The following is a 24,607-nucleotide window of genomic DNA, read 5'->3' as shown; positions in this document are numbered from 1 at the left end:
TCTGGCACTGGCCTTTGCAAATCAGGAGTGAAAAGCAAGATTTGAAGAGTGTCTACAAATTGTTCCTCTCTTCAGGAACTTGTAGATGCTGTTTTTCTGATTGCAGGGTAATGTACAAACCAATCTAGTGTTAGGGTGAACTGTTTAAATTCTTGCTCCTAGGCATGGTTCATCATCTCTTTCAGGCAATAGAGACAAATTCCACTGGATCTCGGAGCAAGAAAAGTGTCAAGGACTATACTGGTGATGTTTAAGCCTGAGGAATTTCTGTATCATTGAGTAATGGAATGACCCCTGGAGCTGAATTGCTCTGATTCACTTAACACTTTCTTTAGAATAGTACCAGAACTTACAGAAAACTAAAATCTTTTTGTATCTGAAAATCAAGTTGAATTTTTTTTTATCTGATCCTTAAATAATGGTGTAATCGCACTTCAGATGTGGGACTAAAATGTCAGTAGTGTAAAACATCCCATTAAATCATTAATTAAAACTTTAGAAAGGTTACTTCTAACTCCAAGAAATAGGTCAGTGATCTGGATCAGTGGCAGTTTTTCTGCTGTGAAAAACAACAGCTCTTTCATCAGTTATATGAAGCTGCTTAATTTAGATCAGGCAAAACATCTTAGTATAGTATACCACAAAAAGTTATGTTTGAACAATATAAGGGCCTTATTTACATCCACAAATACCAGGAGAAATCAAGTTAAGGAAGAATTTCATTCTGTTGAATACACTGGGTCAGAGACTAAAATCCACAATATTAATGTGATCTGTGGCAATGAATGTCACAAGGCTGCCCAACACAAAATTTCTAATTCACGTGTAGCAATGGTCAGCACACAGGCACATTAACTATTACACATTAACTCTGGGTTGGAAAATCAGGGATGAGCAGTCTGTATAAAAAAGTTGCTCTCTTCTAGGGATGCATCCAGACAGTGGAGGACAAAAGCTGAGGTCTGAATATTGAAACGCCTTCTCTGTAAGGCAGGGAGTTTTGTGAAAAGGCCATTGCACTTGTGAACAGTGCATGACATTATAAGCTACAGGTCTGACATGAAGAAACATCCATACTTGGCACAGTTCCTCAGTGTCTTCCATGCTGTTAAATTGTGCAACCATCCTGAGAGAAGGAGAAAAAACTATCAACAGGTGCCATATTATGTTTGTATTGTGCAGTGAGATTGCTCCTGGTCGGGCCCCACAAAGAAGGCTGATGAATCCAGAATAGTGTTTCTTGCCTCCCTGCCCACCTGTGCCTTGGAAAGGATCAATATGTGTTTCTCCATGAACCTGAAGATAATGACTGCCAAGGAATGAGGACTTACAGCTTTAAAGTGTTTGCTTTTATGTCATAAAAATCCATCCTTTTGTACAAAACACACACGGGACCGTTTTTTCTTAGGTAGTTGCAAGAAAAGGACTGACAAGAATGAGAATGTGGGGTTGAGTTCCTTGTCTGGATTATTTCAAAATTCTTTAGCAGCTCTCCTGAGAGCTTACTAGGACAGGATTTACTTGTTTGTTTTAAGGGAGGTCACCTCAGACTATATTTCTTTTCAATTTCCCCATGGCTTATTTTTTTCTTTGCCCAGGTTTTGTCCTGTTTTGATAGCAGACTTATTTGGTATCTGGGGTTTCAAGCCTTGTTTTATCACTAATTTAAAACAACGCAGGCAGTTCTGATGTCCTGAAAGGGATAAGGAACTGTGTCAGAAATGTCATTCTGGGTCTCCATAAATACAGGTTTCTTATTTCTGATGCTTTTAAATGCAGTTTGAAATATTGAAAAGCCATACATTTTGGAAGCATACATAATCAAGTCTTTTTATTAGAGTCTTGAAAACAGTAATAGCCTTAGTTAGTACAAAAGACCAGAAAGTATCCAAGCTTGTTAAGCTTCCAAACACTGTACTTTGACTCAAGTAAATTTAAAAATAGCTGAATCAGTATTTTAAGGAATAAAGGAAAGAAGTGTTTGATTCTGGTGGTGTCCTCACATGCCTAGCCTTCAGCATGAAAGGGATTTCCATGTGTATGATAGAATTAGAATATTTGTAATTTAAAAAAAAGCCGACAAAAAAGCTGACAAATCACATTTTTTTTGTACTCCTGCTAGTAGATCTTGTTGCAATTAAGCCATTTCTGATGGTAAACTCTGCCAGAAAGCAGTAGGACACAATGTCTCCATGTTTTTTGGTTGTGGACACGGCCAGTTCCCTAGCAACACAGTAAGGTTTAAGCAGACTATTGCAAAAAGCGCCCAGTCCTGTACATATTACGAGTGCGTTCAGAAGGAATAGCTCTCCTTCACATGCTTGTGCTCCTGACAGAAAATTAAAGACCCTGTTCTTAACTGGTCCCAAGTCCCTCAAATCCTACTGAAGGCAACAAGAGTGGAGGACAGTGCCTCATAGGATCAGGCTTTAAATTAAATTAAAGCAGCGAGGTGCAAACACGTTAATCCTTTATTGCCCACATACCTGAGCAAGGCTGGCGCCGCAGTGAAGCAGTTGAGAATGAACCTTATTGTGTTCAGGCTGCACAGCAGAGAGCCATGTTCTCATGAATTGAAATTACAGGGGCCAGTCCCATTCACTCATTTTACCACAAATGTAAAAATGAACACGCTTGTCATTGACCAAACACAGCCAGGGGACAGGAGCAGCATCCTGGGCTGCCCTCTGCAGCAGGTGGGCATCATCCTCTGTATTTCAGACAGGGAAAGGGGCACACAGAGGCCAAAAGGAGCAAATTCACTTTTAGTCATCATCTCACAGAACCTCCCTGAAGAAAGGTCTGTGAATACACCATCTATTGAAATCCCTTTGTTTCCCTTTGAGGCCTTCTGAAATAGTCTGAGGAATTCATGGCTGAGACTTAGCTTCTCAGAAGCACGAGAACTGAAAAACCCCAAACCAAGGAGAAAACTTCTGTAAAGTGACATTTATAAAACATGTGATTCAAACATAAGTCTGTTACTTTAGGAAACTAGGAAAGAAGAAAACAAGACATATCTCCAATCTCTTGAAAAACTAGAACAGAAAGTGTGGATTATAAGCAGGGTCCTATGCACTGTGGTGGCTGGGGTGTTCAAGTCTGTGTTATCATCTGTTTTGCAGGACTGGCTAATTTAATTCCATGTTTCTGTGTACTCAACTATTCTATGAACCAGTTTTTCTTTTCAGGGGGCAGGAGTGACATTCTTTTGATGAATTTCATTTATACAGCTGGTCAACTGCTTAAATAAACCTGATATATAAAGACATCGGTGAGCAACATGAAGTCTCATAATTCTGAAGATACTTCAATTTCAAAAGATAATTGTGATATTTGCAGATACAAGATTCATACATGCATAAGAATATTATAGAGCAATATTGCTAACTCATGATCATATTACAACAGGTCCTTAAATTCCCAGATCGTAGATATTTAAGAACTACAAGAGAAGCTGCCGTTTCTTTTGGAAACCCAGGAGTTTCTCGTTTTCCTCAGTAAAATTGTCTAAACATGTTCTGTAAAATAAATTATAAATTAAAAATGAAGTCAAGATACAAGTCAGTGCTGGTTATAAATACATGGACAATGTACATCATAAATACATGTATAAACCATAAATATATGTATAAATACATCATAAGTGGTGTCTGTCAAAGTATATACTGAGCTGTTAGGTGTTTGTAAATCTCATTTAAACTCAGGTTGAGCTGTTTACCAAAGTGCATTTTGAGTTTAGTGCAAGCTTTAAGTCAAATGTCATTGTGCAATACTTATACACACCCCAGGAGGCATAAATACCATTTTTTGCTTTTAAATTCCACCTCAGTTCATTGACCTAGCCTATCTTTGTATTCTTTGATAAAACAGAGATAAAGCCACTTAGAGATGTAAATGAGAGACATCAATGCTGAGATTACCATGCTAAGAGGTAAAACTAACTATACAGAATACACTAACACAGATTTACAGCTCGAGGAATGTAAATTTGAGGGATTGAATTACTTCCCTTCAGGGAGGTGTGAAAACTGCAGTTACCCCAGGCTTTGCTAAGAAGTTCATGTCTTGTTTACATCTGCATCCAGAATAAGGTTGTGTAATATCCTAGGCAGTGGCAGTAGACCTTAGAGGAGATTCTAAATCAATCTTTCTTCCCAATAACATAACCTGAGCTATAACACAACAGTTGATGTATTTGGATGATTTTTACTGCCATTTTCATATAGCTTTGTTTAAAATATGTATTGCTGGGAATTTCAATTCAGAAGGGCACTTTGAACATTTTAGCCTTTTACTATTCAGGGTAATACTGAAGAATAAGCTTTATCTTAAAAGTTTAGCATACTGAAGTTCCCATAATACCCCCTCCGAAATCAAGAATTAAGAGATGCCTAGTTTAGAGATGCTCTTAATGGATCCCAAGTTTGCAGAAGCCATGTAAGCACAGTCGAAAGTCCACCAACTGGCCTGAGTCTGAGGACTTTTGCAGGGCTCATCGTGGTGGGATCAAAGCAGAAGGCATAAACCTCAGTAATTTGAGAGAAAATCAGAGGCAAGAGTGGGAATTAGGTTTTCCTTTATTTGCAGTTGTGCAATCATGTTCAAGCTGTGTCTTCTCTCCAGACTGCTCATTCCTGTAATGCTGCTTCAGAAGTCCCATCCTGTCCCTTGACTGGTGCAGAGCACACGTGGGTTTTTGGTAGCCTGAGGGTTGCAAGGACACCAATACAGGCAAATAAATTTTTAATTCTGAAGGAGGAACATTTTTCACAGCAAAAAAAACTGCAGAGATGCTGTATGAGGTAAGCAGGGAGTGTGGAGTAGTGTGGTGGTCAGAGAAATGTGCCAACTTCCAGGCTGGTTTCTTCTGCTAGAGCCTAGACTTGTCTAACAAAAAATCCTTCTGTGTGCTGTGTAACTCTCAAAATTGCATACTGATGTTCTATTTAATCTTTCTGATCTGGGCACTGACACATCCATGAAGACTGACCGCTTTCAGGAATGGACAGCAAGAGGCTTTCTCACTGGGCAGCAGCTGCTCATGAATTTTCCAGATTAAATAATGTGTTCTCCATGATCAATCACAATGAGCAAAAAGAACAGAGTTAGGGGGAGAAAAAAAGGAAAAAATCTGGCATTTTCCATAAAACAAATTATGCTTCAAAGATGGTGCAGGGTGTAAGCAGGGCTGAAGGGCATCTTTACCATTGGCATAAGTAGAGCTGAAGAGTGGGCTGCTAAAAAGCTGTATCTGACATATTGTCTTTGTCTGAGCCACAGCACTCCCTGACACAGCTGAACTCTGGCTGTTTTCATAGCTGAGTTGGTGAGTTTTACAGCAGTATTTTGTAACTGCTTTTCTTCTTGGTAAAGACTGAAAATGATTGCAGATGTAGAGGGCCCGGTGAGAGCACTCCTAGAGATGCAGCTATCACTTGTGGGATTTCTGAGCCAAGGGACAAACATTAAATCAGCTGAATGGGCTGGCATGTGCCCCTTCAGCCACTACAGAAGGACCCATCTCCACTGTCAGTTGCTTTCCTTCAAATTAGAATTTTTCAGTTAGTAATCAGTCACAGTGTCCTAGAGAAGACCCCCATGCCCTCCAGCATGCTTGCAGGGCAGAGCTTTACACACTGCCCATTTCTACATCAGGGGATTTAACAACACGTTTCTGCCATTTGCAGGTAAAATTCCAGGTAAGGATATTGAGATCCAGAGAGCACAGAAACCAGATGTTGGACAGATAACAAGGGTCAAAAGAGCATAAAGCTGCACTATTTATGGAGAGCAGTCAGTGTGCAGTGCTGCACTTTGTTACCAGGGCAATCCAGGCATTTTAGGAGCATCATAGAGGTTTTCTCCACATCCCTCTCACAACATCAAGGTAGGTTTGGCATTCAGTTTCTGTTTGGAAATTAGTAGGAGGGTTGAAGTCTTCTCTCCTTTGCTTTAAGGGTCACCGTAGCTCCTTTATGTGCTGAAGTCCCACAGTCACAGGGAAGTTTGAGACTCTGTTCCCCATAGACCCATGTACCACTGGATGCAGTGGGAACCACCAAAAAGAACTGCTCTGCAGCTGTCTGGGTTTCCTTCATCCTTACCTGGCAGCACGGCCCTGCAATAAGCTCTGCTGAACGTTCCTGATGTCAGGGAATGGGGCAGAAGAGGAAGGTGCAATGTGAAGCTCAGCAAGAGTAGCAGGTTGTATGTAATCCCCTCCTGGGCACAGCTGCACTGCTGCACAGTCTGCTCTGAGTGTCACAGTGTGTGGGAGCTCACGGTGAGAATATCCCACTGAAAAAGTCACCCAGTCCCTAGAAGGCTTTTCCTGACATTTCTGCCTTATCGTTGCAGTGTACAGAGAAGGGCAAGGGAGGCTGAGGTTTCCTCTTCATGGTAATGAAATGCAGCCCACATATCCCAATGCTGGCAAGAGAAGAGGAGAGCAAGTCAGAAGTTAAGGAAGTAGAGAAGTCAGAGCAAGTACAAGAGTCAGAATAGAGGAGCAGGAGAATAAAGCAGTGGACTGTGTGCCTGAAAAGAGGAGACAGAGCCTGCAGCCTGTGAAAGGATTAACAGAATAAAAGGAGCTTCAGTTTAGAACAACAACAAAATCCTATCATACAGGCTTTAACTTCTTCTTTGAAATAAACACACTGTAACAATGTTACTCAAATAAAACTGAATAAAACCATGTACTAGCAGACATCTGTCATCTTTATTATTTCACATGCTCCTAAGAGGCCTGATCCCCAGCACCTCCTGGCCATTTATATGCCTTAGTGCAGATCCATCCTGTGCACACATCACCTAAATGTTTGGTCTCCAGCAGGTCGGGACTAGCACTAGGACATAGGGACAGCCAGGTTTCCTTCTCAGTTAGGCCCTGCAATTTTCAACAAAAGGATTTCTAAATTCATCCATCATTCCTAGTGTATGCCCACATCCATACTCAGGAGAGCATGGTGCTTACAAGCCAGAGAACCGGATCGGAGGTTCCAGTGCTGGTTTTGGTTATTGGAACATTTGCATTTGACTCAAGTTCTGTAATGAGAATATCACCACATCGTGTCTCCTTTAGTGAGGTCTTTATGGTACAGATGTGCCCTTCCTACAAGCAGCCAACACATTCCAAAGGAACCTCCTTTGAATGCTGTTGAAGGAACAGATTATTTTGTGAACACCATGTTACCAAAACAGAGGCTTAAAAGCTTTCCTGTTGAAGTATCTCTTGGTTAAACTGCTCCTGTAGAAGAAAAGTAATTGACAAATTGTCACTAATTTTACAAAAAGGTAGAAATTTTAAACCACCATGTTTTTGTGGGTTTAAGTTGTTGGGTGCTTTGGCAGAGGATGGAGTGCTAATAGCATGAGCACGGTCAGTCTCCTGTGGCAAGCAGCAAGCTCCAGCTGAATAGCAAAGCACTGCAGTCCCATAAATGTGTCGTGCAGGATCAGAGTACTTCTTTCCTTTAAGGCTGCCTTCCACTACTGTTGGAAAGGGAATCCAAATAAACCATCATCATTAAGCAGTTTATATACCTCAAGCCAGAGCCAAATGTGCAGTTTACTACTTTTAAAGAACTATTCAAATGGCCTCAGATATATTAAAGGTCCTGTGAAGACTGAGACCAGCAAAATTTGCCTTGATTGTTCTTCTCTAATTGTGATTTTTTCATCTAATTGCAATACAGCTGCCTAATACACTCCCAGAATCACAACAATGCAGCTGGCATGTACAAATTGTATGCACTTGCTAGTTCTGCTTATCAGTGGCCTTTGCAATTTAATAAGTCTTACATTTTCTTAAAATAACAGATGAGAAGGCAGAGGTTATTCTCTCTCTGGGGAAGGATACATGCCACCATCCTGGAGACTGGTTGATTACTAGGGAGAACAGCAAACCAAAAATTTGGCACCCACAGTAAAATTCACTAAACTTCAGGATGAGAATGACATTCCATCCTTGCCACAGCTCTTCAGGTTCACCAGATAACAGATATTTCCAGCCCATTTCCTACCAGATGGGCAAGTCTGCTTTTTTCGTGTCCTTCGTGCAGCTGGGCAGGGCACTGAGCAGATACTGATTTTTAGTATATAGAAATCTAAATTATTTACAGATCTCCACAGTACCTCATGCAATAGCAAAATCTAACCGTTATCACTGGAACACACTATTGCACACCTTGTAAGACTGCATCAGGTATTATTAGTAAAGCTATGCCTGCAATAGTTACTTTCCTTAACTCAGTTTTCTGTTCTGTCCACATCTTCAATGTTAGAAAACTTTGGTTCTTCGAGTACTCATGGACTACACCTGCATATTAGTGCTCAGAAGGCAAATAATCTTTATATATTTATCAGAAGTTAAAGAAAACGCTTTTGTCAGTATTTGAAGCAGCCTGATTTTTAAAATCTTTATAGCTGTGTGTAGTCTAATCAGATTATAAATTCTTAACATAGTAAAATCCAGTTGGAATGCTAGAATAGCAGTTTATAATGGCTGGTCATGTTCTTGCTTGTTAGGAATTTTAACATAAATATTTGAAGTCAGGTTTTAAGTTTGTTTAATTTTATTAAATACTAATCCCTGTAGACATTAAATTATCACTGTTATTTTTACAGGCATTTTTGAGGGGAGTGGTTTTGCAAGCATATTAGCAGAGCAGCCATAATTCATTTTCCGCTGATACAGGAGTTCCATTTTTTACTTGCATGTGGAGTTAAATGGCTATTATTTTAATGCCAGGCTTTATAGAGCCTTTTATTCTTCATCCGTCTTCCATTAAGAGTTTCGTGAATGCTATTTAGAAGCAAAAAACCCCAAGAAATTGCATTAAATACCTTAACTGTCACATAGCCTAAATTCATGTTTGACTAGAGGTTAAGAAAACGCACTTGAAGTGTTTGATAGTTTTAATTCTGTTGAGTCCCTACAGCCTAGTAATTTTTTAGACCAGTTTTCTTGATTCAGAATTTCTTTTAGTCTTTGTCTTTTAGTAGGGAAGGAGGGGACACTTATCATCTCTGGCATTAGATGCTACACTTGTGTTAATAAGCTGGAGAAGAGCGGGGCAAAGCCTGAGCAGCGCCTTGTGCCTGGCCTTGCGTCACTGGGAGCCACAGCGCAGCTCTGGGGCATGGCAGCCACTTCTGGCACGTGGCTGAGCCAGAGCTTGAGCTTAGCCAGGCCAGGGAGCAGCAAGTTCATTTACTGTGAATAAACAGAGTCATTGGGGCTGTCTGTGCTGCCACCAAATTTCCAGTTTGCACCAAAGTTACGAGCTGTGCATTTTACTTCTTGACTGGTTTTGTAGCTGTGTCATGCCCTGAGTTCACAAACAGGCACTGACAGTAAAAACCGATCACTGACATCCTCAGTCGGGAGTGTTTAACGCCTGGGAGCAAATTAACTGACAATTAGCTGCACCAGAAGCTGCTTCATTTAGCAGATTTCTGCTAAATACATACATAAATAAATATCCACGATGACTTACATCCTCACCCTTATTGACATAATCCACCTCATGTTTAATTCGGATTTAAACAGTTTGCGAAGCACAATTCCTTTTGATCAATCTTTTTTGTTGCTCTTGCCTAACAGGATTCTCAATTCTTTACAATATTTTGTACTGAAAAAAAGATATATTTATTTATAATTCCTAGTCAGGATGCAAAGCTTCCACATTTGTTTATAAGAGAACTTTTTAAAGCAGTGACACAGACATCCTGCTGGCCTGAGCAATGTCTACCTAGATGTGGGAGTCCTGAGAGGATGGGAGAATTTTTTGATTATTATTTTATTCTCAGTGAAAACTGCCTGTATCTGCTGTTGAGGATACAATATACCAATATATAAAGAGAGGGCTGTACCTGAGATCAGGTTGGTCTCAAACATTTACTTCAAGAGAAGAAAAAAAAAAAAAAAAAATCCCATTTTCTACAGCTTGTGCACAATGACACTGAGAAACAAGTGCCAGCCTTGCCCTTCGTAGTAAATATACCCAGACAGTAAATAGACCATCTGTCACAACTGTAGCAATTAAACACCCACTCTACAGTTGGGGTATAATCTTTGATGATGCTGACTACTGTGATTGACTACTCTTACCAGTTCCTATTCTGATTCGATAAACATGGGATGCACCTCCACAAGGCTGAAGGAAGCAGGACACCCAGTTCTCACAGGCAGAGAACCCAGGGAGAATTCCCTCTGCCTGCCTTTGGACATCACAGCTCCCCACCTCATCACTGAGTGCTCTGTGGCCCACCTTGAGTGTGGAGTGCCATCTCCTGAGGACACCAAACAGCACTTGATGAAAGCAGGAGTCTGGCAGGACTCATATTCATGAACCATGCACGGTTTTTTAGCAATGTTGCCTGCTATAATCCTTCACCGAATAACTAGTGACAAACTGATTTACCTGGCTGCAGCCAAAAAAAAAAAAAAAAAAACCAAAACCAAAAAGGCACAGAATTTCTTTGTTATTAATACTTCACTTTGTAGGGGAAAGAGCTGCTTAGACAAATTACCGATCCGTTCAGAATTTCAGATGTACAACAGATCTTTAAAGAAATGTGTATGCAATAAAAAGGCATTAGTGATATTTTTCTTTGCTAACTCTACAGGAAATTGCTTGGTTTTATCCAAGCAAGACCAAATATGGTCTCTACATGTAATAAGTCCATTCTTACAGAACTGATGGATGCTTCCAACGGGCTGCAAGATCCATTATTTTTATAGTCTGTGTGGATTGTGTGCTGCAGATAAATAAAAGATTTGGCATTCTCTTCACAGAAAGTCAGGTTTGGGACTCACTTCCACTAAGTCAGAGGTGGAGCATGGCTGATAGGAGAGGGTGGACCCACTTCACACCCATGTTGCAACAGCTGGTTTGGATTCATCCAACCCAGGACCTGGCAAATTTGACTGCTTGGGCTGAGCGTGCAGCTCGCAGGTGACAGGCTGGGCTCCTCGTCTGCAACTCTGAGCTGGAAACAGCCAGGACATTGTTTAAGGAGAAACCTTTCTGGGTGCAGCTATCTGAAGGAACAGGACAAAGACCAGACAGCCTTCTGGATGGTTCTTTCATGCAAACATTCTGCTAATTTTACTACCAGCACTGCTGTGTTACTTGACTGGAGGGATAAAAAAACACAGACATTTATTTATTTATTTATTTATTTAATTCTCCCCCGCTTCCATTGTCCAGAAAAAAAAATATATATATAATCATGAGACTGGATAAGGTCTCAGAAGCGATACATATATGTATATATATATTTCAGGATATTTTGCTTGCCTTCTGACTCATAAGGGTCAGTAAAATAATTTTTAAACAAAAGCTGAGGTTGTCATGGTATTTTTATCCCAACTCTTCCATATTATTGTGAAAAGGAGAAAAAAGGCAACAAACACCAAGAAACAAGAGATGACAAAATATCGTGCTATGTTTGGGAAAGAGTGCATATTGCATTTTCTCACCCCTAAAACTGCTCACCAAATTCCCTCCAGTTCCTGCTGACCAAGACCTCCTGAAAACTGCTTCTCATCATGCAGTTTCTGCCATCTTATTTTCTGGAGCACTTTAGTATCTCCACCATTACTATTTTTAAACACGTCCCACGCCAAGTGAAGTGAAGGTACTCTTTGGGCACAGTTACCACATTCATGGCATATTTCATAAGAACATTTTGTTATTGGAAGGGCTGTAGCACTTCCACTCTATCACGTTTGGTCGCAGTTTTGGAGGCAGACACACGACTGAGCAAGCTGAGATCACGCAACCACAGCCAGAGTTTATTGATGGAGGCCCCTTTTATAAGGGGTTCAAAATTCCCACCTGAACACCTCATTGGTCAGGGTCTCTGCCCCGCCCAGCTCACTGGCCAATGAGATGTCTGCAATCAGGATTGAATGGGATTGGCTGGGGTCCCTTTTTGAGTTCTAATCCAACCTATCATTGCTCACCCAGGGATTTGATTACTTCTCTTTAACAAACTAGGCTAGCCTAACTGGGGTTCTGTTATGGCCAAATTTATCTGTCCAGCTGCAGACCAGCTGTGGCTGTCACACCCCTCCTCCCTGATACGGCTTTTGCACATGTTGCAAGTGTAAAGTAATACGTAATGAATTTGGAAGGTAATTTTGCCCTATTCTTTATTCATTCATGAAGAATATTACATTTTTAAAAATATGATTTGCTATTTAATTTACTAAAAACATTAATGGAATATTTGTATGAAAGAACTATCCAGAAGGCTGTCTGGTCCTTGTCCTGCTCCTTCAGATAGTTGCACCCAGAAAGCATTCTCCTTAAAGTTCTGGCTGTTTCCAGCTCAGACAGAGTTGCAGATGAGGAGGATTGCTTTGGCAGTCTTACCATAAAAGGAGACCATCGTTCTAAGCCACGGACGCCTCCTCCCTGCAACCATTTGGATTTGAAAAAGAGCTCCACTGCCAGTGCCCCTCACTGCCCATCACCAGGCTGCCAGGGACAAGCCATGCCTCTGCCTGGAGGCAGAAACATGAAACACAGAGAGACTCAGAGCTTTGACAATGCCAAGTGCAAGCATTCAAAAAACACATCAGTGACTGTTTCTTTAGACTGCACTCTGGCACTGCTGTGCCAGATCACTGCCACCACCTTCTCCCTGCAGTTACACCTCACCAGGATCAGCTCCCTTCCCTGGGTCCCTCACAACTTGGCCAGACCACACTGCTTCCAGTGGTGCTGCTGATGCTTCTCTCTCCACTTCCCCGCCCTTCCCAGCCCACCGCAGCTCTGTCCATCACCCCTTTGAGTGGGAACAGAAAGCCCGGTGTGCCATCAGCTCACCCCTCTCCAGCACAAAGCCACAGCAGAGCTCAGGGAAGAGCCCTGCCAGCACCACCCAGCACAGCTCTGCAGAGACACGCTGTAACACTGGATTTCTGCTCCATTATCAGTTTGAGGGATGCCATGCTGTGTTTGCATTGCATCCTTTCTTCATGTATGGACAAAATGGAAAGGTGACCCAAGAGACAGGGGTGGAAACTGAGAGCCTGCTGAAGGATGAGTGTTTGCATCTGCTCAGCAAACCTGAGCTAAAATGAACAAGGGTAGTGAACAGGAGGAGATGGCATGAAAGAAGCCAGTGGACCCATTTAGGGGTTATTCTGTCTCTGGGCGTTTGTTCGGTACTGAATTGGGCAGAAAGGAATATGGTTCCATCCCAAACAGGCAATGGAAACCTACAGATCTATTTTGGTAAAAAATGCTACATCTGAACTTTAGCATGCTCCCCAAAACACCATCAGCTCCTCCCAAAAAAGTTTTCAGGTATGTTGATGTGTGAAAAATGCAGATACACAAGCATGTATGCTGGCAGGTAGCAGATCATTTTTAAGGGGCTTTTATAACTTAAGGCCTTTCTCCATATGCATGAGTACAACTGTTCAGACTGTGGCACACAGCAGTACCAAAGACTCATAAGATTTTCCCTCCTGACCCTTCCCCATCCTTGTGGCCTCCTCTGGGCACTCTCCAATGGCTTCATGTCTTTTTTATGCTGCGGTGCCCCAAACTGCCCCCAGCACTCGAGGTGAGGCCGCCCCAGCCCAGAGCAGAGCAGAACAATCCCTTCCTGGGCTGGCAGTGCTGGGCCCGGTGCCCCAGGACAGGGATGTCCCTCCTGGCCGCCAGGGCACTGCTGGCTCAGCTCCAAGTGGCCACTGAGCAGGACCCCCGGGCCCCTTCCTGCAGCTGCTCTCCAGCCTCTCCTTCCCCAGCCCATGCACACAGCCAGGGGTGCCCCGGGCCAGGGGCAGAGCCCAGCACCTGCTGCGTTAAACTTCACATGCCTGGGGATGGTCCATCTCTCACTGGGCTGGGTCTCTCTGCAGGGCCTCTGCCCTCAAAGGAGCCACAGCTCCTAATTCAGAGTCAGCAGCAAACCTCCTCAGTGCTCCTTTGAGCCCTGGCCCAAATCCCTAATGAAGGTGTTGGAAGCACAGGGCTGAGGATGGAGCCCTGCAGAGCCCCACTGGTGCCAGGCCCCAGTCTGATGTCACCCCGGTCACTGTCACCCTTTGTGCTGACCCTGAGCCAGCTGCTCACCCATCGTGTAACCCTTGCTGGCCCCACATGAAAAAAGAGCACCAGGTGGTATCCAGCACTCCTTTTCTATACCCAGCACTGCTTCAACTCACATCGTCTCAATTGTCTCATACTGTCCAATATTTTAGTCATGCCACATTATAACTTTAAATTTTATTGCTGATGACTAAGCAGCACAGGTATTGCTAGTACAAAATGCGTATGGATTTTTAGTACTTTAGACTTTGAGATTACTTTTTCAAGCACAATCTTAAATCCATCCTTGGTGGCAAGCACACCTTTTGGACCCATTGTTATAGACAATGCTACACTTTTTATTTTGGACTTCCCAAACTCCCTGGAAATGGGCCTTAACTTGTTCAAATTCCTCTTAGGAGCAGATGAAAAATCTTCCTTACAAAGTCACCTCTAACTCCTTTCAATAATACACTTGGACATGGCAGGTGAGTGCAGATACTTTGCAAGCTGAGGAGGTTCATGGCAGAAAACTCATGAATCCTCAGCTGAGACTTATCATGCTTCAGCAGAGCTGAGCGCACACTTACTGTCTTCGATTGCTGATAAATGGCAGGGTGTGATCAGCAATAGTGCAGTCACGCAAACTCGGAAAAGGGGGCAGGGGCAGGGGAAAGGGCGGCTGTGCTTTTTGTTTGAGTGGGGCCTATGGGCTTCTTCACCTTCTTTTGAATAAATAAAACTATTTACTTTTGTTTACCTGACTGCTAACATATTGTCCTTTCCAGGCAATATCATTGGTTCTGGGATCTTTATTTCACCGAAGGGAGTTTTGGAGCACGCCGGCTCGGTGGGACTGGCTCTCGTTATTTGGGTGCTTGGTGGTGGTGTGGCTGCCCTGGGCTCGCTGTGCTACGCTGAACTGGGAGTCACCATCCCCAAGTCAGGAGGGGATTATTCCTATGTCACAGAGATTTTTGGTGGGTTAGCTGGGTAAGTACCTTATCTCTATAAACTAATTTGAAAACACATTTATGTTGTGTATTTGGCGTGGGAAAGCCATCTCACTTGGAAGAGACAACATTTGTCAATAAAAATGCTTCAGCAAAACCAATCTTTCTGTTCTCTGTTAGAAATGCCAAATTGTCCCTACACAGACCTCCCAGTGCTGTTTTCCAAGGGAAGGTGACATCCTTTCACCTCCCCCACTGCCTCAAAGTCCACAACAGAAAAGTGTGATGCTATGTCCAAGTGATCTTCCTGTGTGCAAGTCATGATCCGTGCCTTGTGTGGAGGAGCTTTTCCCACCAGGGAGGCCAGGCTGGAGCTACTTACCAGAAATAAAGCAAAGCTGCTTCACTTACTGCAGCTGTACAGAATAACCAAGTGTTGTAAATACAGAGATGGGAGGAGTGCTAACTAGGGGAAGGATTTCTCCTTGAAAATATTACTAATGGAGTAGTGTGGCTGTGAGGAAGGGACAAGTGAGAGGAGCTTACCTTTTTTATTTGAGTGTACACTTTTTCATGTACTCAACACAATTAATTAATCTGTCAGCCTGTACTCGCAGCCTACTAGAGAAGCACCAGAATGTTCTGACCAGTTCTCTCATTGTGAGTAGAGAGGCCATACCACATGCTGATGGTTTAGTTAAGAAAAATAAGCACCTGTAGAGAAAACTAGAGAAATAGTAAGGAAAAAACCCACACCAAACCAGAGTATTCCTTCTCGTGTGAGATGGAAAACAAGCTTATAGCAGTTGAGCTGGCTGCTGAGCAAGGACAAATCAGAACAAACGTAACACAGGCAGTCTGTCACCCTGTCCCAAAAGCTGTCCTTTCATGCCTGCTGCAGCTGAACGCCACACAGGCAGTGGGCACAGCCAGCATTACAGACACGCCTGGTCACAAAGGGCATTTCAGATGTTCGTCAAACTTAAGCCATTGCCTTATAAAGTTCATGAAGTCTGTGTTCCTTTAGTTCATGGAATCTCTGCTCTGACTGCTGTCCCACTTTGCATGGAAAATTACACTGACATGACAGATCAGATTGAGGTAACAACAATGTTGGCTTGGTTAATCAATTCTCAGCTCCACTGAGGTTTGTTCTCTCATGGGGGCAGGAGCTGCACGGCAGAGCTCCTGCTTCTCCAGGGCACTGCAGCAGGCAGGCAGCAGCTTCCCTATTGCCTGCTCACAGGAACTGTGTCTGCAAGCAGGGACAAGGGAACTGAGAGCACAGAACCCCACAAACCTTCACAAGCCCCATCCCTGGAACGACACTGTGAAGGAGGCCACAAACATGAGAGTTCCACAAAACCAAAAGAATTCTGCTCTCTAGGGGAGAAAATGAAACTACTTAGAAATCAAGTACAACTAAACCTGGCTTTAAATTGTTCCTCAGCTCCCTCTGCCATATTCAGAGAACTTGCCTGGTCCCTGCAAATACCAAGCCATGCAGCTGCTATAACAAACCACACAGCAGTTGATTGATCACTACCCAGCCTGTACCTGGGTACAGTCTCACCTCCCAGGGCAGGAAATTCTGCTTGGGCAGCACTTGCTTGGTGTCCAGGCTTGTAATGCACAAGCAATATCAAAAAAGTACAGCCTGTTACCTGAAGGGAAATAGTGCTCCCATTCTTCCTGTGTAGAGACTTCAGCTCTTCTCGCAAGAAAAGTAATAATCCCACTATTATGACAAACGCTTGCCTTAGGCAAAAGCCATCAGCTCGGTTTTGATGTAAAAACGGGGGCTTTGGCCATATTTTCCAGTAAAGCCAAGCTGGAATTGTGCCCTGCTGCACTTTGCTGAGCCACCACCTAAAGACTGCAGCTTTGGGGAGCTCTGACAAACACCTTTGGCTTCCCACTTGGGGAGTGCCCTCCCACCGCTGCAGCTGCACAAGTGTTCTGAGCTTAAAGGGGCCTGCAGCGTGCCTCCCCACTGCTCAGAGATAAAACCCACTGCTCCTCTCCTTGCATTTAATCCTTCCACAGCCAACTACATCAAACTCAGCACACAAGGTTTTAGTTCATCTGCCTTTCCCACGCAACTGACTTCCCCAGTGACCAACGGGATGGTTTGGTCTATTCATAAAAAGGTTATAAGAGCACGTGCTATACCCACTCAGACAACAACAACTCCACTTCTGTTGTCTTGTCCCTATCTCCCAAAATCCCTGCATTTATTATGTTTTCCTGCATAGCTAAAGGCACAAAGTAATACCATTTGATTGTAACAGCCATTGGAGTACTGCATGCCCCAGCTTCTGTGTCTGGCAGTATTGATAGCTGGATGAAAAACTCTTTATTTAAAAGGCCACATTGCTGGGTGTGATATAAGTAGGTGAGTGGACTAACAGAGGCAGGACAGGGCGATCTCCTGAGCTGGGAGGAGCTGTGGCTGCAGAGCAGCAGCCCTGCTCTAAGTGCAGCTCAAGGACAGCATGAAACACTGCTGAAAAGTGGTAGCGATGGCAAACCTTGCCTGGAGAAAAGCCTGAGCAGAGACACCCTGCAGCTCCTCTGGCCAGGGGAGAAGGAAGAGGTGAGCAAGGGTTCCAGTATTACTGGCTCTGGTCTGGAACCAAAGAAAGACTCCTGCTTTTGTCTCTGTTTAGAAATCATTTTGGTTTTAAATAGCATTTGTGTGTGAGCACACAAACTGCAGGGAATATGTCACAGCCTGTGCTGCAGGAGCCATCTGGGTGCAGCTCTCCTGACATGGGCTTGCAAGCCTGTTTGAGACATAAAAAGAATATTACCCCAAATGATAAATAAAATGCTTCATAGGTATTCTTGCAGAAGACAGTGAATAAATTCAGCTTCATGAAAAACCCTCCAGAGTGTTTCTGATCAATACAACTTTTTCTGAAAGCTCAGCAATAACACTGCAGCCATCGCAGCTGCTTCACCAGCAGAGGGTGTGACTGGACACATGTCCTTATCAAAATCAGTCAGAGGAGAGTTTTCAGCCAAAGCTTTGATAAGTGCCACTCTAAACTGCAAGTATAACATGCTTCAAATATACTTCTATGTTCCTTTTTTGTTATTGCAAAATTTTGAATTCTCCAAAGGCAGTAAGTCTTTCAGCAATGTAGGATGGCATTAGTAGTATTCAAACTGGCTCCAACTCAGTACAGTTCAGTTTTTCCTGAACTGTACTGAGTTGTACGATAGCACCTGTTTCAAACTCTTTTCTTTTGCTAATGATGCACATGTAGGGTACACTGGAATTTTATATTTTCACAGGCTGCTTTGAATCCTTAACATACCTAATGTGAGATCCTTGTGGGAGTACAGGCACATCTCAAATTTGAGAACCAATTTCACCAAGTCCACTAGACTATTTAGGACCCAGATAAAACCATGCAGTTTTTTTCTTTCCACAGGTGAGGAAAATAGTATGCAGAGGTATCTGCAAAAAAATTCAGTTTTGGTCCAAGGATGACTGGCACCTCACATGAATGTCACATTTTCCCAAGAGCAGCACATGGCACCGCTCACTCTGGCCTGTTTCTGAGATGGGGATGGCCTCTAAGGAGACATTATCTCATCATACACACAGATGGGAGTGTGTGCCCTTAACTTCAATGAACTTTGGATCAGGCTCAACAACCAAACACAGCTGAGGCCGTCCAGCCAGTAGCTAGAATACAGGCAGAGATATTATTCTACCAGCTCCTTCACCACCACCGCATGCAGCAGCTCTGATTTCTCATGCAAACTCCGGTGTTCAGAAAAAAACAAAAAACAAACAAACAAAACCCAAAACAAACAAACAAACAAAACCAAAACCACAAAAAACAAACAAACAAAAAACAACACAACCCCCCCCAAACAAAAAAAACCAACCCCCCAAAAACAAACAAACAAACAAACAAACCCAAACAAACAAACAAACAAACCCAACAAACAAACAAACAAAGCCCAAAAAACCAAACCCACAACACCTGAAACCAAGCTCCTTTTTCTTTATATTCAGGTGTCTCAGGCCTGTTATAAAGATTTGATCACTTTTCACTCAGCAACAAGGGATTTAACTTCTCTTATTTTGTAATCACAGCTACTGACTAACTGTGAAGGCTGTAAGGTGGAGTTCCATCTCCAGTACCACAGCTCAGCCCTCAGGGCAATAATTCTGCCACTTTCCATCGGAAGAACAAAGTAATTCCAGGGATGCCATGCTGTGTCATCTCCCTGCCTCAGGCAAACATCATCTCTCCACGAGCCATGTTACTCAGGAGAGCCCTTCCCAGCCAGCCGAGCCTCCAGGTCCTCATCCTGCCCTGGCAGCTGCTGGCACTGGGGCAACACATCTCGTGCCAGCGCTGCACCCTGGCCCCACAGCTGGCTGTTTAGGGGTGTGAATGTGATCTGAGTGACCAGCGTGGAGATCTTTTTCTCAGAAATAGGTTTTGATTAAAACTTACCTTTAGAAACACGATAAAAGTGGGCCTACACCTTCGGCAAGCCTCCTTCTTCTTTTACTGCCATTTCTCCTTTGAGCTTCACATTTGACAGTGCAACTTCGTCCCTCCTCTGCTCAAATTATGCATTTGCTTTAATTTGTGTTATCAATCTTGCATTTCAATTTCATGACTGTCGTAAACAATCCATTCCCATTAAACCATATTCTACCCAATACCAGCTATACCACACTTCATACTGCAGCACAGAAACAAGGGCCAATTTTGCCTGAAAGAGTGTTTTCAGAGACATTCTCCTCACTGAATGTTTTCCATAATTCTCAATGTACATCATTTGTGTGGGTGAAGATAATCATGACAGGGAAAAGCTGGTAGCCTCTGCAAAGGCCCAGCCAGTTTACAGCCATACAAAACAGTGTGACCTCAGGCAGCACCATCAGTATCCTAATCATATTCAGCAAATTGTCACTGTAGACTTTAGGTCCCATTTATTCTTCAGTGTGGACCACTGAGTTAACTCAGCGAGCAGAATCTGCAGAGCTGTCCCAAGCTGGGTACATCATCAACACCAAATAGCACAAAGCAGTCACTGGAGAAAACTGCTCTGAACCACAATGAAAAACAACAGAAATTGGGGGGCGGGGAACAAACTGATTCACACGACAAAATCAAGAGAAAGAAAAAAACCTGCTGAGTTTATTGTAAAAAACTACAGTGCCAGTTGGGAAAGTACTCAGCTCTTAATTTTTTACCAGATTAACTACGGTAGCTAACAGCTGCCCCATACTTCCCAGAAACAAGAAGGCTGAGTCATTGAAAACCGATACAGTCATGGACAAAGACCCCCTAACTAATTAAAGTTAGAAAGTGGTATGTTTATTCACTTGCGGGCGGCACAGGAGTCCTCTCTGAAAGGCGTGGCCGCCCCGAACAAGGCTCTTTGCCCTCTATTTATTCTCCAAGATCTTACATACAATACATATGCATAACCCCAGCACCTCCCATCCCCGCTCTGTATTAAAATGAGGCTATCAGTCCTTCACGCGTGCGCAGTTCTTCTCTTGAATTGGGTCGGTGGTCTCGAATTGGGTCAGTGGTCTCAAAGGATGAAGTCAGGAGAGTCTTCATCAGGTCTCTGTGACCCTCTGGCACCGTCCAAGGTCCCCTGCTTCGTGATTGATTGATACCAAGTCCAGGTGCTGGCCATTGTTCTTAGTGGTTTCAATCTATTCTTATGACAGTTCACTTACTCCACTTTTTCTATAAACAAGCTCATAATATAACAGTTAGCTTGGGCATCTAATAATCATTAACCTACCATTTACTAATTTAACTTACATCTTGATCAATATAAATTGCTTCTAACCCTTAGCTAAAATCTTAACTCTTAAAGTCATGTCTCAAGGCAAAGTGAAGGATGGGACTGAGAGACGTTTTCCACCTCAGCTGAGGAGCACCCAGCAGCAGTGCTCCCTCCAGGTTAATGACACAGAGAGAGACTCCCTCAGCTGTGCCAGGTTTACAGAGCTGGAAGCAGGGTGGGTGCAGCCCCTTAAAGAACAACTCTCTTTATAAATGTGATATAGAAATTATACCATCTTATTTGGAAATATCATTTCAAATCCTCATTTGTGTCAAGCATCCCTGCACATTACATTTGTGCATGTACTTGAATGAATGACTGTGTGTATCTGTGTGTGCATATACATGGCAAGAAACCACTTTCTTGCAATGATTACTTCTCACAGTAGAAATAATTATACTTCAAATATTTTTAAAGACTAACCTGATCCATTGCTGCCTTTTTAACTTTTTTTTTTTCTTTTGCACAGAGTGAAAAACCAAAATATCTCACAGTTCATATCTGCACAATACCTTGTTGGGTGCAATCTCCTTAATCTGGAGGCAGCCAGCCTAGCTGTGTGATCCATCACAAAATGCTGCAGCACCGATCTGCCCTGGCCTGGGTCCCAGAGCCGGCCCCAGCGGTGACAAGGACAGGGAACTGCCAGCAGCCCCAAGAGCACAGCTGCTGCCCACGGCTGAGGGCCCTGCCACAACCCTTCAGAGGTGCCTTCAGTGTAGGGACTGCTGTCTGCTGTGGTGACATGTCAGTCCAGAAACAACAGAGCTCCTTTCATCTAAACACGCAGTTAAATACAAACATACCCGCTGGTCAGAATCCTTGCTCTTCTACATATTCCTAAACCCTGCTTTGCTTTACAGTGTTTCATTTTTAATACAGATTGTGCAGAGAACATGGGAAAAGGGATGAGGAGAGTCTTGAGTGACTGTGATGTGTGACCAGGATGAAGGTGCTCAGCCCTGATTGTGCTGTGCACAGCTGAGCTCCTGTGTGTTATCTCCTCCAGCACAGCTCCAGCACTGCTTTCTTTGTGCTTTTCCTTGTCTTTCCAGGTTTCTGCTGCTGTGGAGCGCAGTGCTTATCATGTACCCAACTAGTCTGGCTGTCATTGCCCTGACCTTCTCAAACTACGTCCTGCAGCCCATCTTCCCCGACTGTATCCCCCCCTATAATGCCTCTAGGATCCTCTCCATGGTGTGTTTACGTGAGTATTTGCTCCTTGCGCACATACAGATCTTGCCCTGGTTTTACAAGAGACCACTTGAGGGGCAGTTCCAGCTGGGCTGGGGTCAGGGCCACAACTCCAAAGGCCAGTGGGGAGGTCCCAGGAATAGCACTGGGACTGGGATATTGGGATATTCTGTCCCTTTCCACTTGCCTGCAGCAAGTACAGCGGCCTGGAGGGAGGCACAAAGGCACCCCAATCCCTGTGGGTCCATGGAAAGTGGTGGCACGTGGGATGGGACAGTGCCGTGCTCCCTGCAGACCCATGGGCACCTGGCATAGGTGACCCAGCACCCTTTGAGCCCTCCCCCTTCCTGGGCTTCTCTCGCATTCACCAGTGTGAGTGTGCACAAGGCAGCGTGCAGCCAGCTCTGCATTTGTTGCTTGTGGAGCTGGCAGAAGCAAACCTGAGCTCCAGGACTGAAGATTTTCGCTGTTTCTGTGCAGAGGCAATGATCCTTGCATGCTGAGCACTACTCAGGCACAGTTCTTGGGGCTGGGGAGAGCCCCAGCTGGCAGCACCCGATGCTTCCAGGAGCTGCCCGGCAGCTGGGAAAGGCAATGCTCCTCTGCACCCTCGTTACTGGCCATGCTAGAGCTCCCTGCAGGAACATGCATCTGCTTTTCAATATTTTGACTGTATGTTCTTAAATAAACATAATTTCATTTCACTGAATTCAGTCTTTTGCTCTCCAGTCCTCCTGACCTGGGTGAACAGCTCCAGTGTGCGATGGGCAACGCGCATTCAGGATATATTTACGGCAGGAAAACTCTTAGCCCTGACTCTTATCATTATTGTGGGCTTCATGCAGATCTTTAAAGGTACTCTGTGAGACAGCTCTAACATTGGTATGGTACTGTTGACAGACTTGATTTTTCCCACTTACTGCAATGTTTCCCCCTTACAAACTGACCTGAAGGTGTGCTGGGTTTTGCCAAGCTGTGGAATTGCTTACTGGCACAGCTGAGGAAGATGGGAGAAACCAGCTGTATCCCCTTAAAAAAAGTCCCTTTCCAGCCCACCTGGTAGGATTTGATAGAATAAAGGAAAGCAGCTCTCAATGTTTTGGAATAGTTACTTAAAATTTTTAATCTGTTGTGAATTTGATGTGCTCTGGATGTAAAATGAATAAGCAATGCTTTGCCTAGGGCAGGAAGATATCTGCTCCTTTTCAGGCACTAGTCCTACAAAAAGTCACTTATAAGATTAAACATGGGTGAAAAATGTCTCACTGATTCACCAGTTTTGGAAAGCCGAAAGAACAAAATACTTATAATATTTTTTTCCTATATATGATGAGTCATATAAAGGACGAGGAAATACGACATTTACAGAGAGCAGAAAGCTTGTTTTCTCAGTGGTACTAGTCCTACAGTCTTGACAAACCTTCGGGCCCATAGACATCTAATTTTCAAGGATTCCTACTAAACAACACCAAACTCTTGCAAAGAAAATTGCATTAAGAGCAGGTAGGAGTTTACACTGCCAAGGATCCCCCCTCAGACAGTGCAGGTTGACAAAGGGTCTCAGGAGTTGCTGCTTACACATGGTGGTGAAGGGTGCCCATAGGGCACAAGCTGCCCCACAGGACACTGTCCTGCAGAAAACACAGCAGCTGCTATGTCAGCCCATGGGGACAGGAGGAGCACTAAGCCTCAGTTCCAAAAAAGAATAAAGAACAAAGAATAAAGAATAAAGAGTGAAAGCTTACCTGGTTTTAGGTGTGTGAGGTAGGTAGGCGTGGCCTAACATCTGGCTTGCGCTCTCTGTGCAGGAAACTACAAAGAGCTGACCCCAAGCAGTGCGTTCAGATTTTGGATGACTCCATCCGTGGGGCATTTAGCATTAGCTTTTCTTCAAGGGTCCTTTGCATTCAGCGGCTGGAACTTCTTGAACTATGTAACAGAAGAGCTGGTTGATCCCCGCAGGCAAGTATCCATTTCCATGACACTCTTCTTGCAGTGCTGAGACACTGGAGCTCTCTGGGAATATTACTCCTTCCATAAGATGTTGCAATGTCTTTCCGTGAATGTGGGACTGATCTTTCTAAGGGAGAGAGAGTTTTGTTTAGAACAGATAGCAGGCAAGTTACAGAAACACTGAATATTGCAGAAGGTATTAACTGAATCAAAGCAGCCTATAGACAAGGCAGTATCTTTATGTCACTCTTCAACCATGTTCAATCTTCTGTAGCAGAAAATTAACCATAGATGAGATACCGCACAAGTATCTTCAGGGAGAATCTTCTTTGTCATAAAAAAGTTGAATTATCCTGGAAGTTGCTTTCCTTTCTCACCCACAGATCTCCCACAGACACCTGAAAGAGAAGATTAGTTGTGCAGTGACAGTGACACTCTCTGCCCCAGCACAGCTGTGGGTGCCAGCCTGCCAAGGCAACTCACATTGGGTCACAGCTGATCCTGGGTATGGGAAGGGCTTGGAAAGGATTTATCGCAAGAAGGCTGAGAAGGTTGAAAGGAAAGGGAAATTTAGTTCAGCAAAGCTCAAATATTTCAACATTCCTG

At 43.6% G+C, this 24,607-nt stretch overlaps 1 protein-coding gene across 6 annotated transcripts in view; it reads left to right on the top strand.

The window, feature by feature from the left end:
• Positions 1-24,607, top strand: part of SLC7A10 (solute carrier family 7 member 10) — a 40,828-nt gene that overhangs the window by 7,477 nt on the left and 8,744 nt on the right. For all 6 annotated transcript variants that reach the window (XM_040075455.2, XM_040075453.2, XM_040075452.2 and 3 more), the window contains exons 2-5: positions 14,849-15,053; positions 21,910-22,061; positions 22,778-22,903; positions 23,857-24,010. In XM_040075455.2, the coding sequence (XP_039931389.1) occupies positions 14,849-15,053; positions 21,910-22,061; positions 22,778-22,903; positions 23,857-24,010 (637 nt within the window). The remainder of the gene's footprint in view (positions 1-14,848; positions 15,054-21,909; positions 22,062-22,777; positions 22,904-23,856; positions 24,011-24,607) is intronic.

This window comes from Hirundo rustica, chromosome 11 (genome assembly GCF_015227805.2).
Source record: "Hirundo rustica isolate bHirRus1 chromosome 11, bHirRus1.pri.v3, whole genome shotgun sequence".
In the NCBI taxonomy this organism is placed as follows: Eukaryota; Metazoa; Chordata; class Aves; order Passeriformes; family Hirundinidae; genus Hirundo; species Hirundo rustica.
Note: the sequence above shows the minus strand (reverse complement) of the source record. Positions and strands in the feature narration are given on the sequence as shown.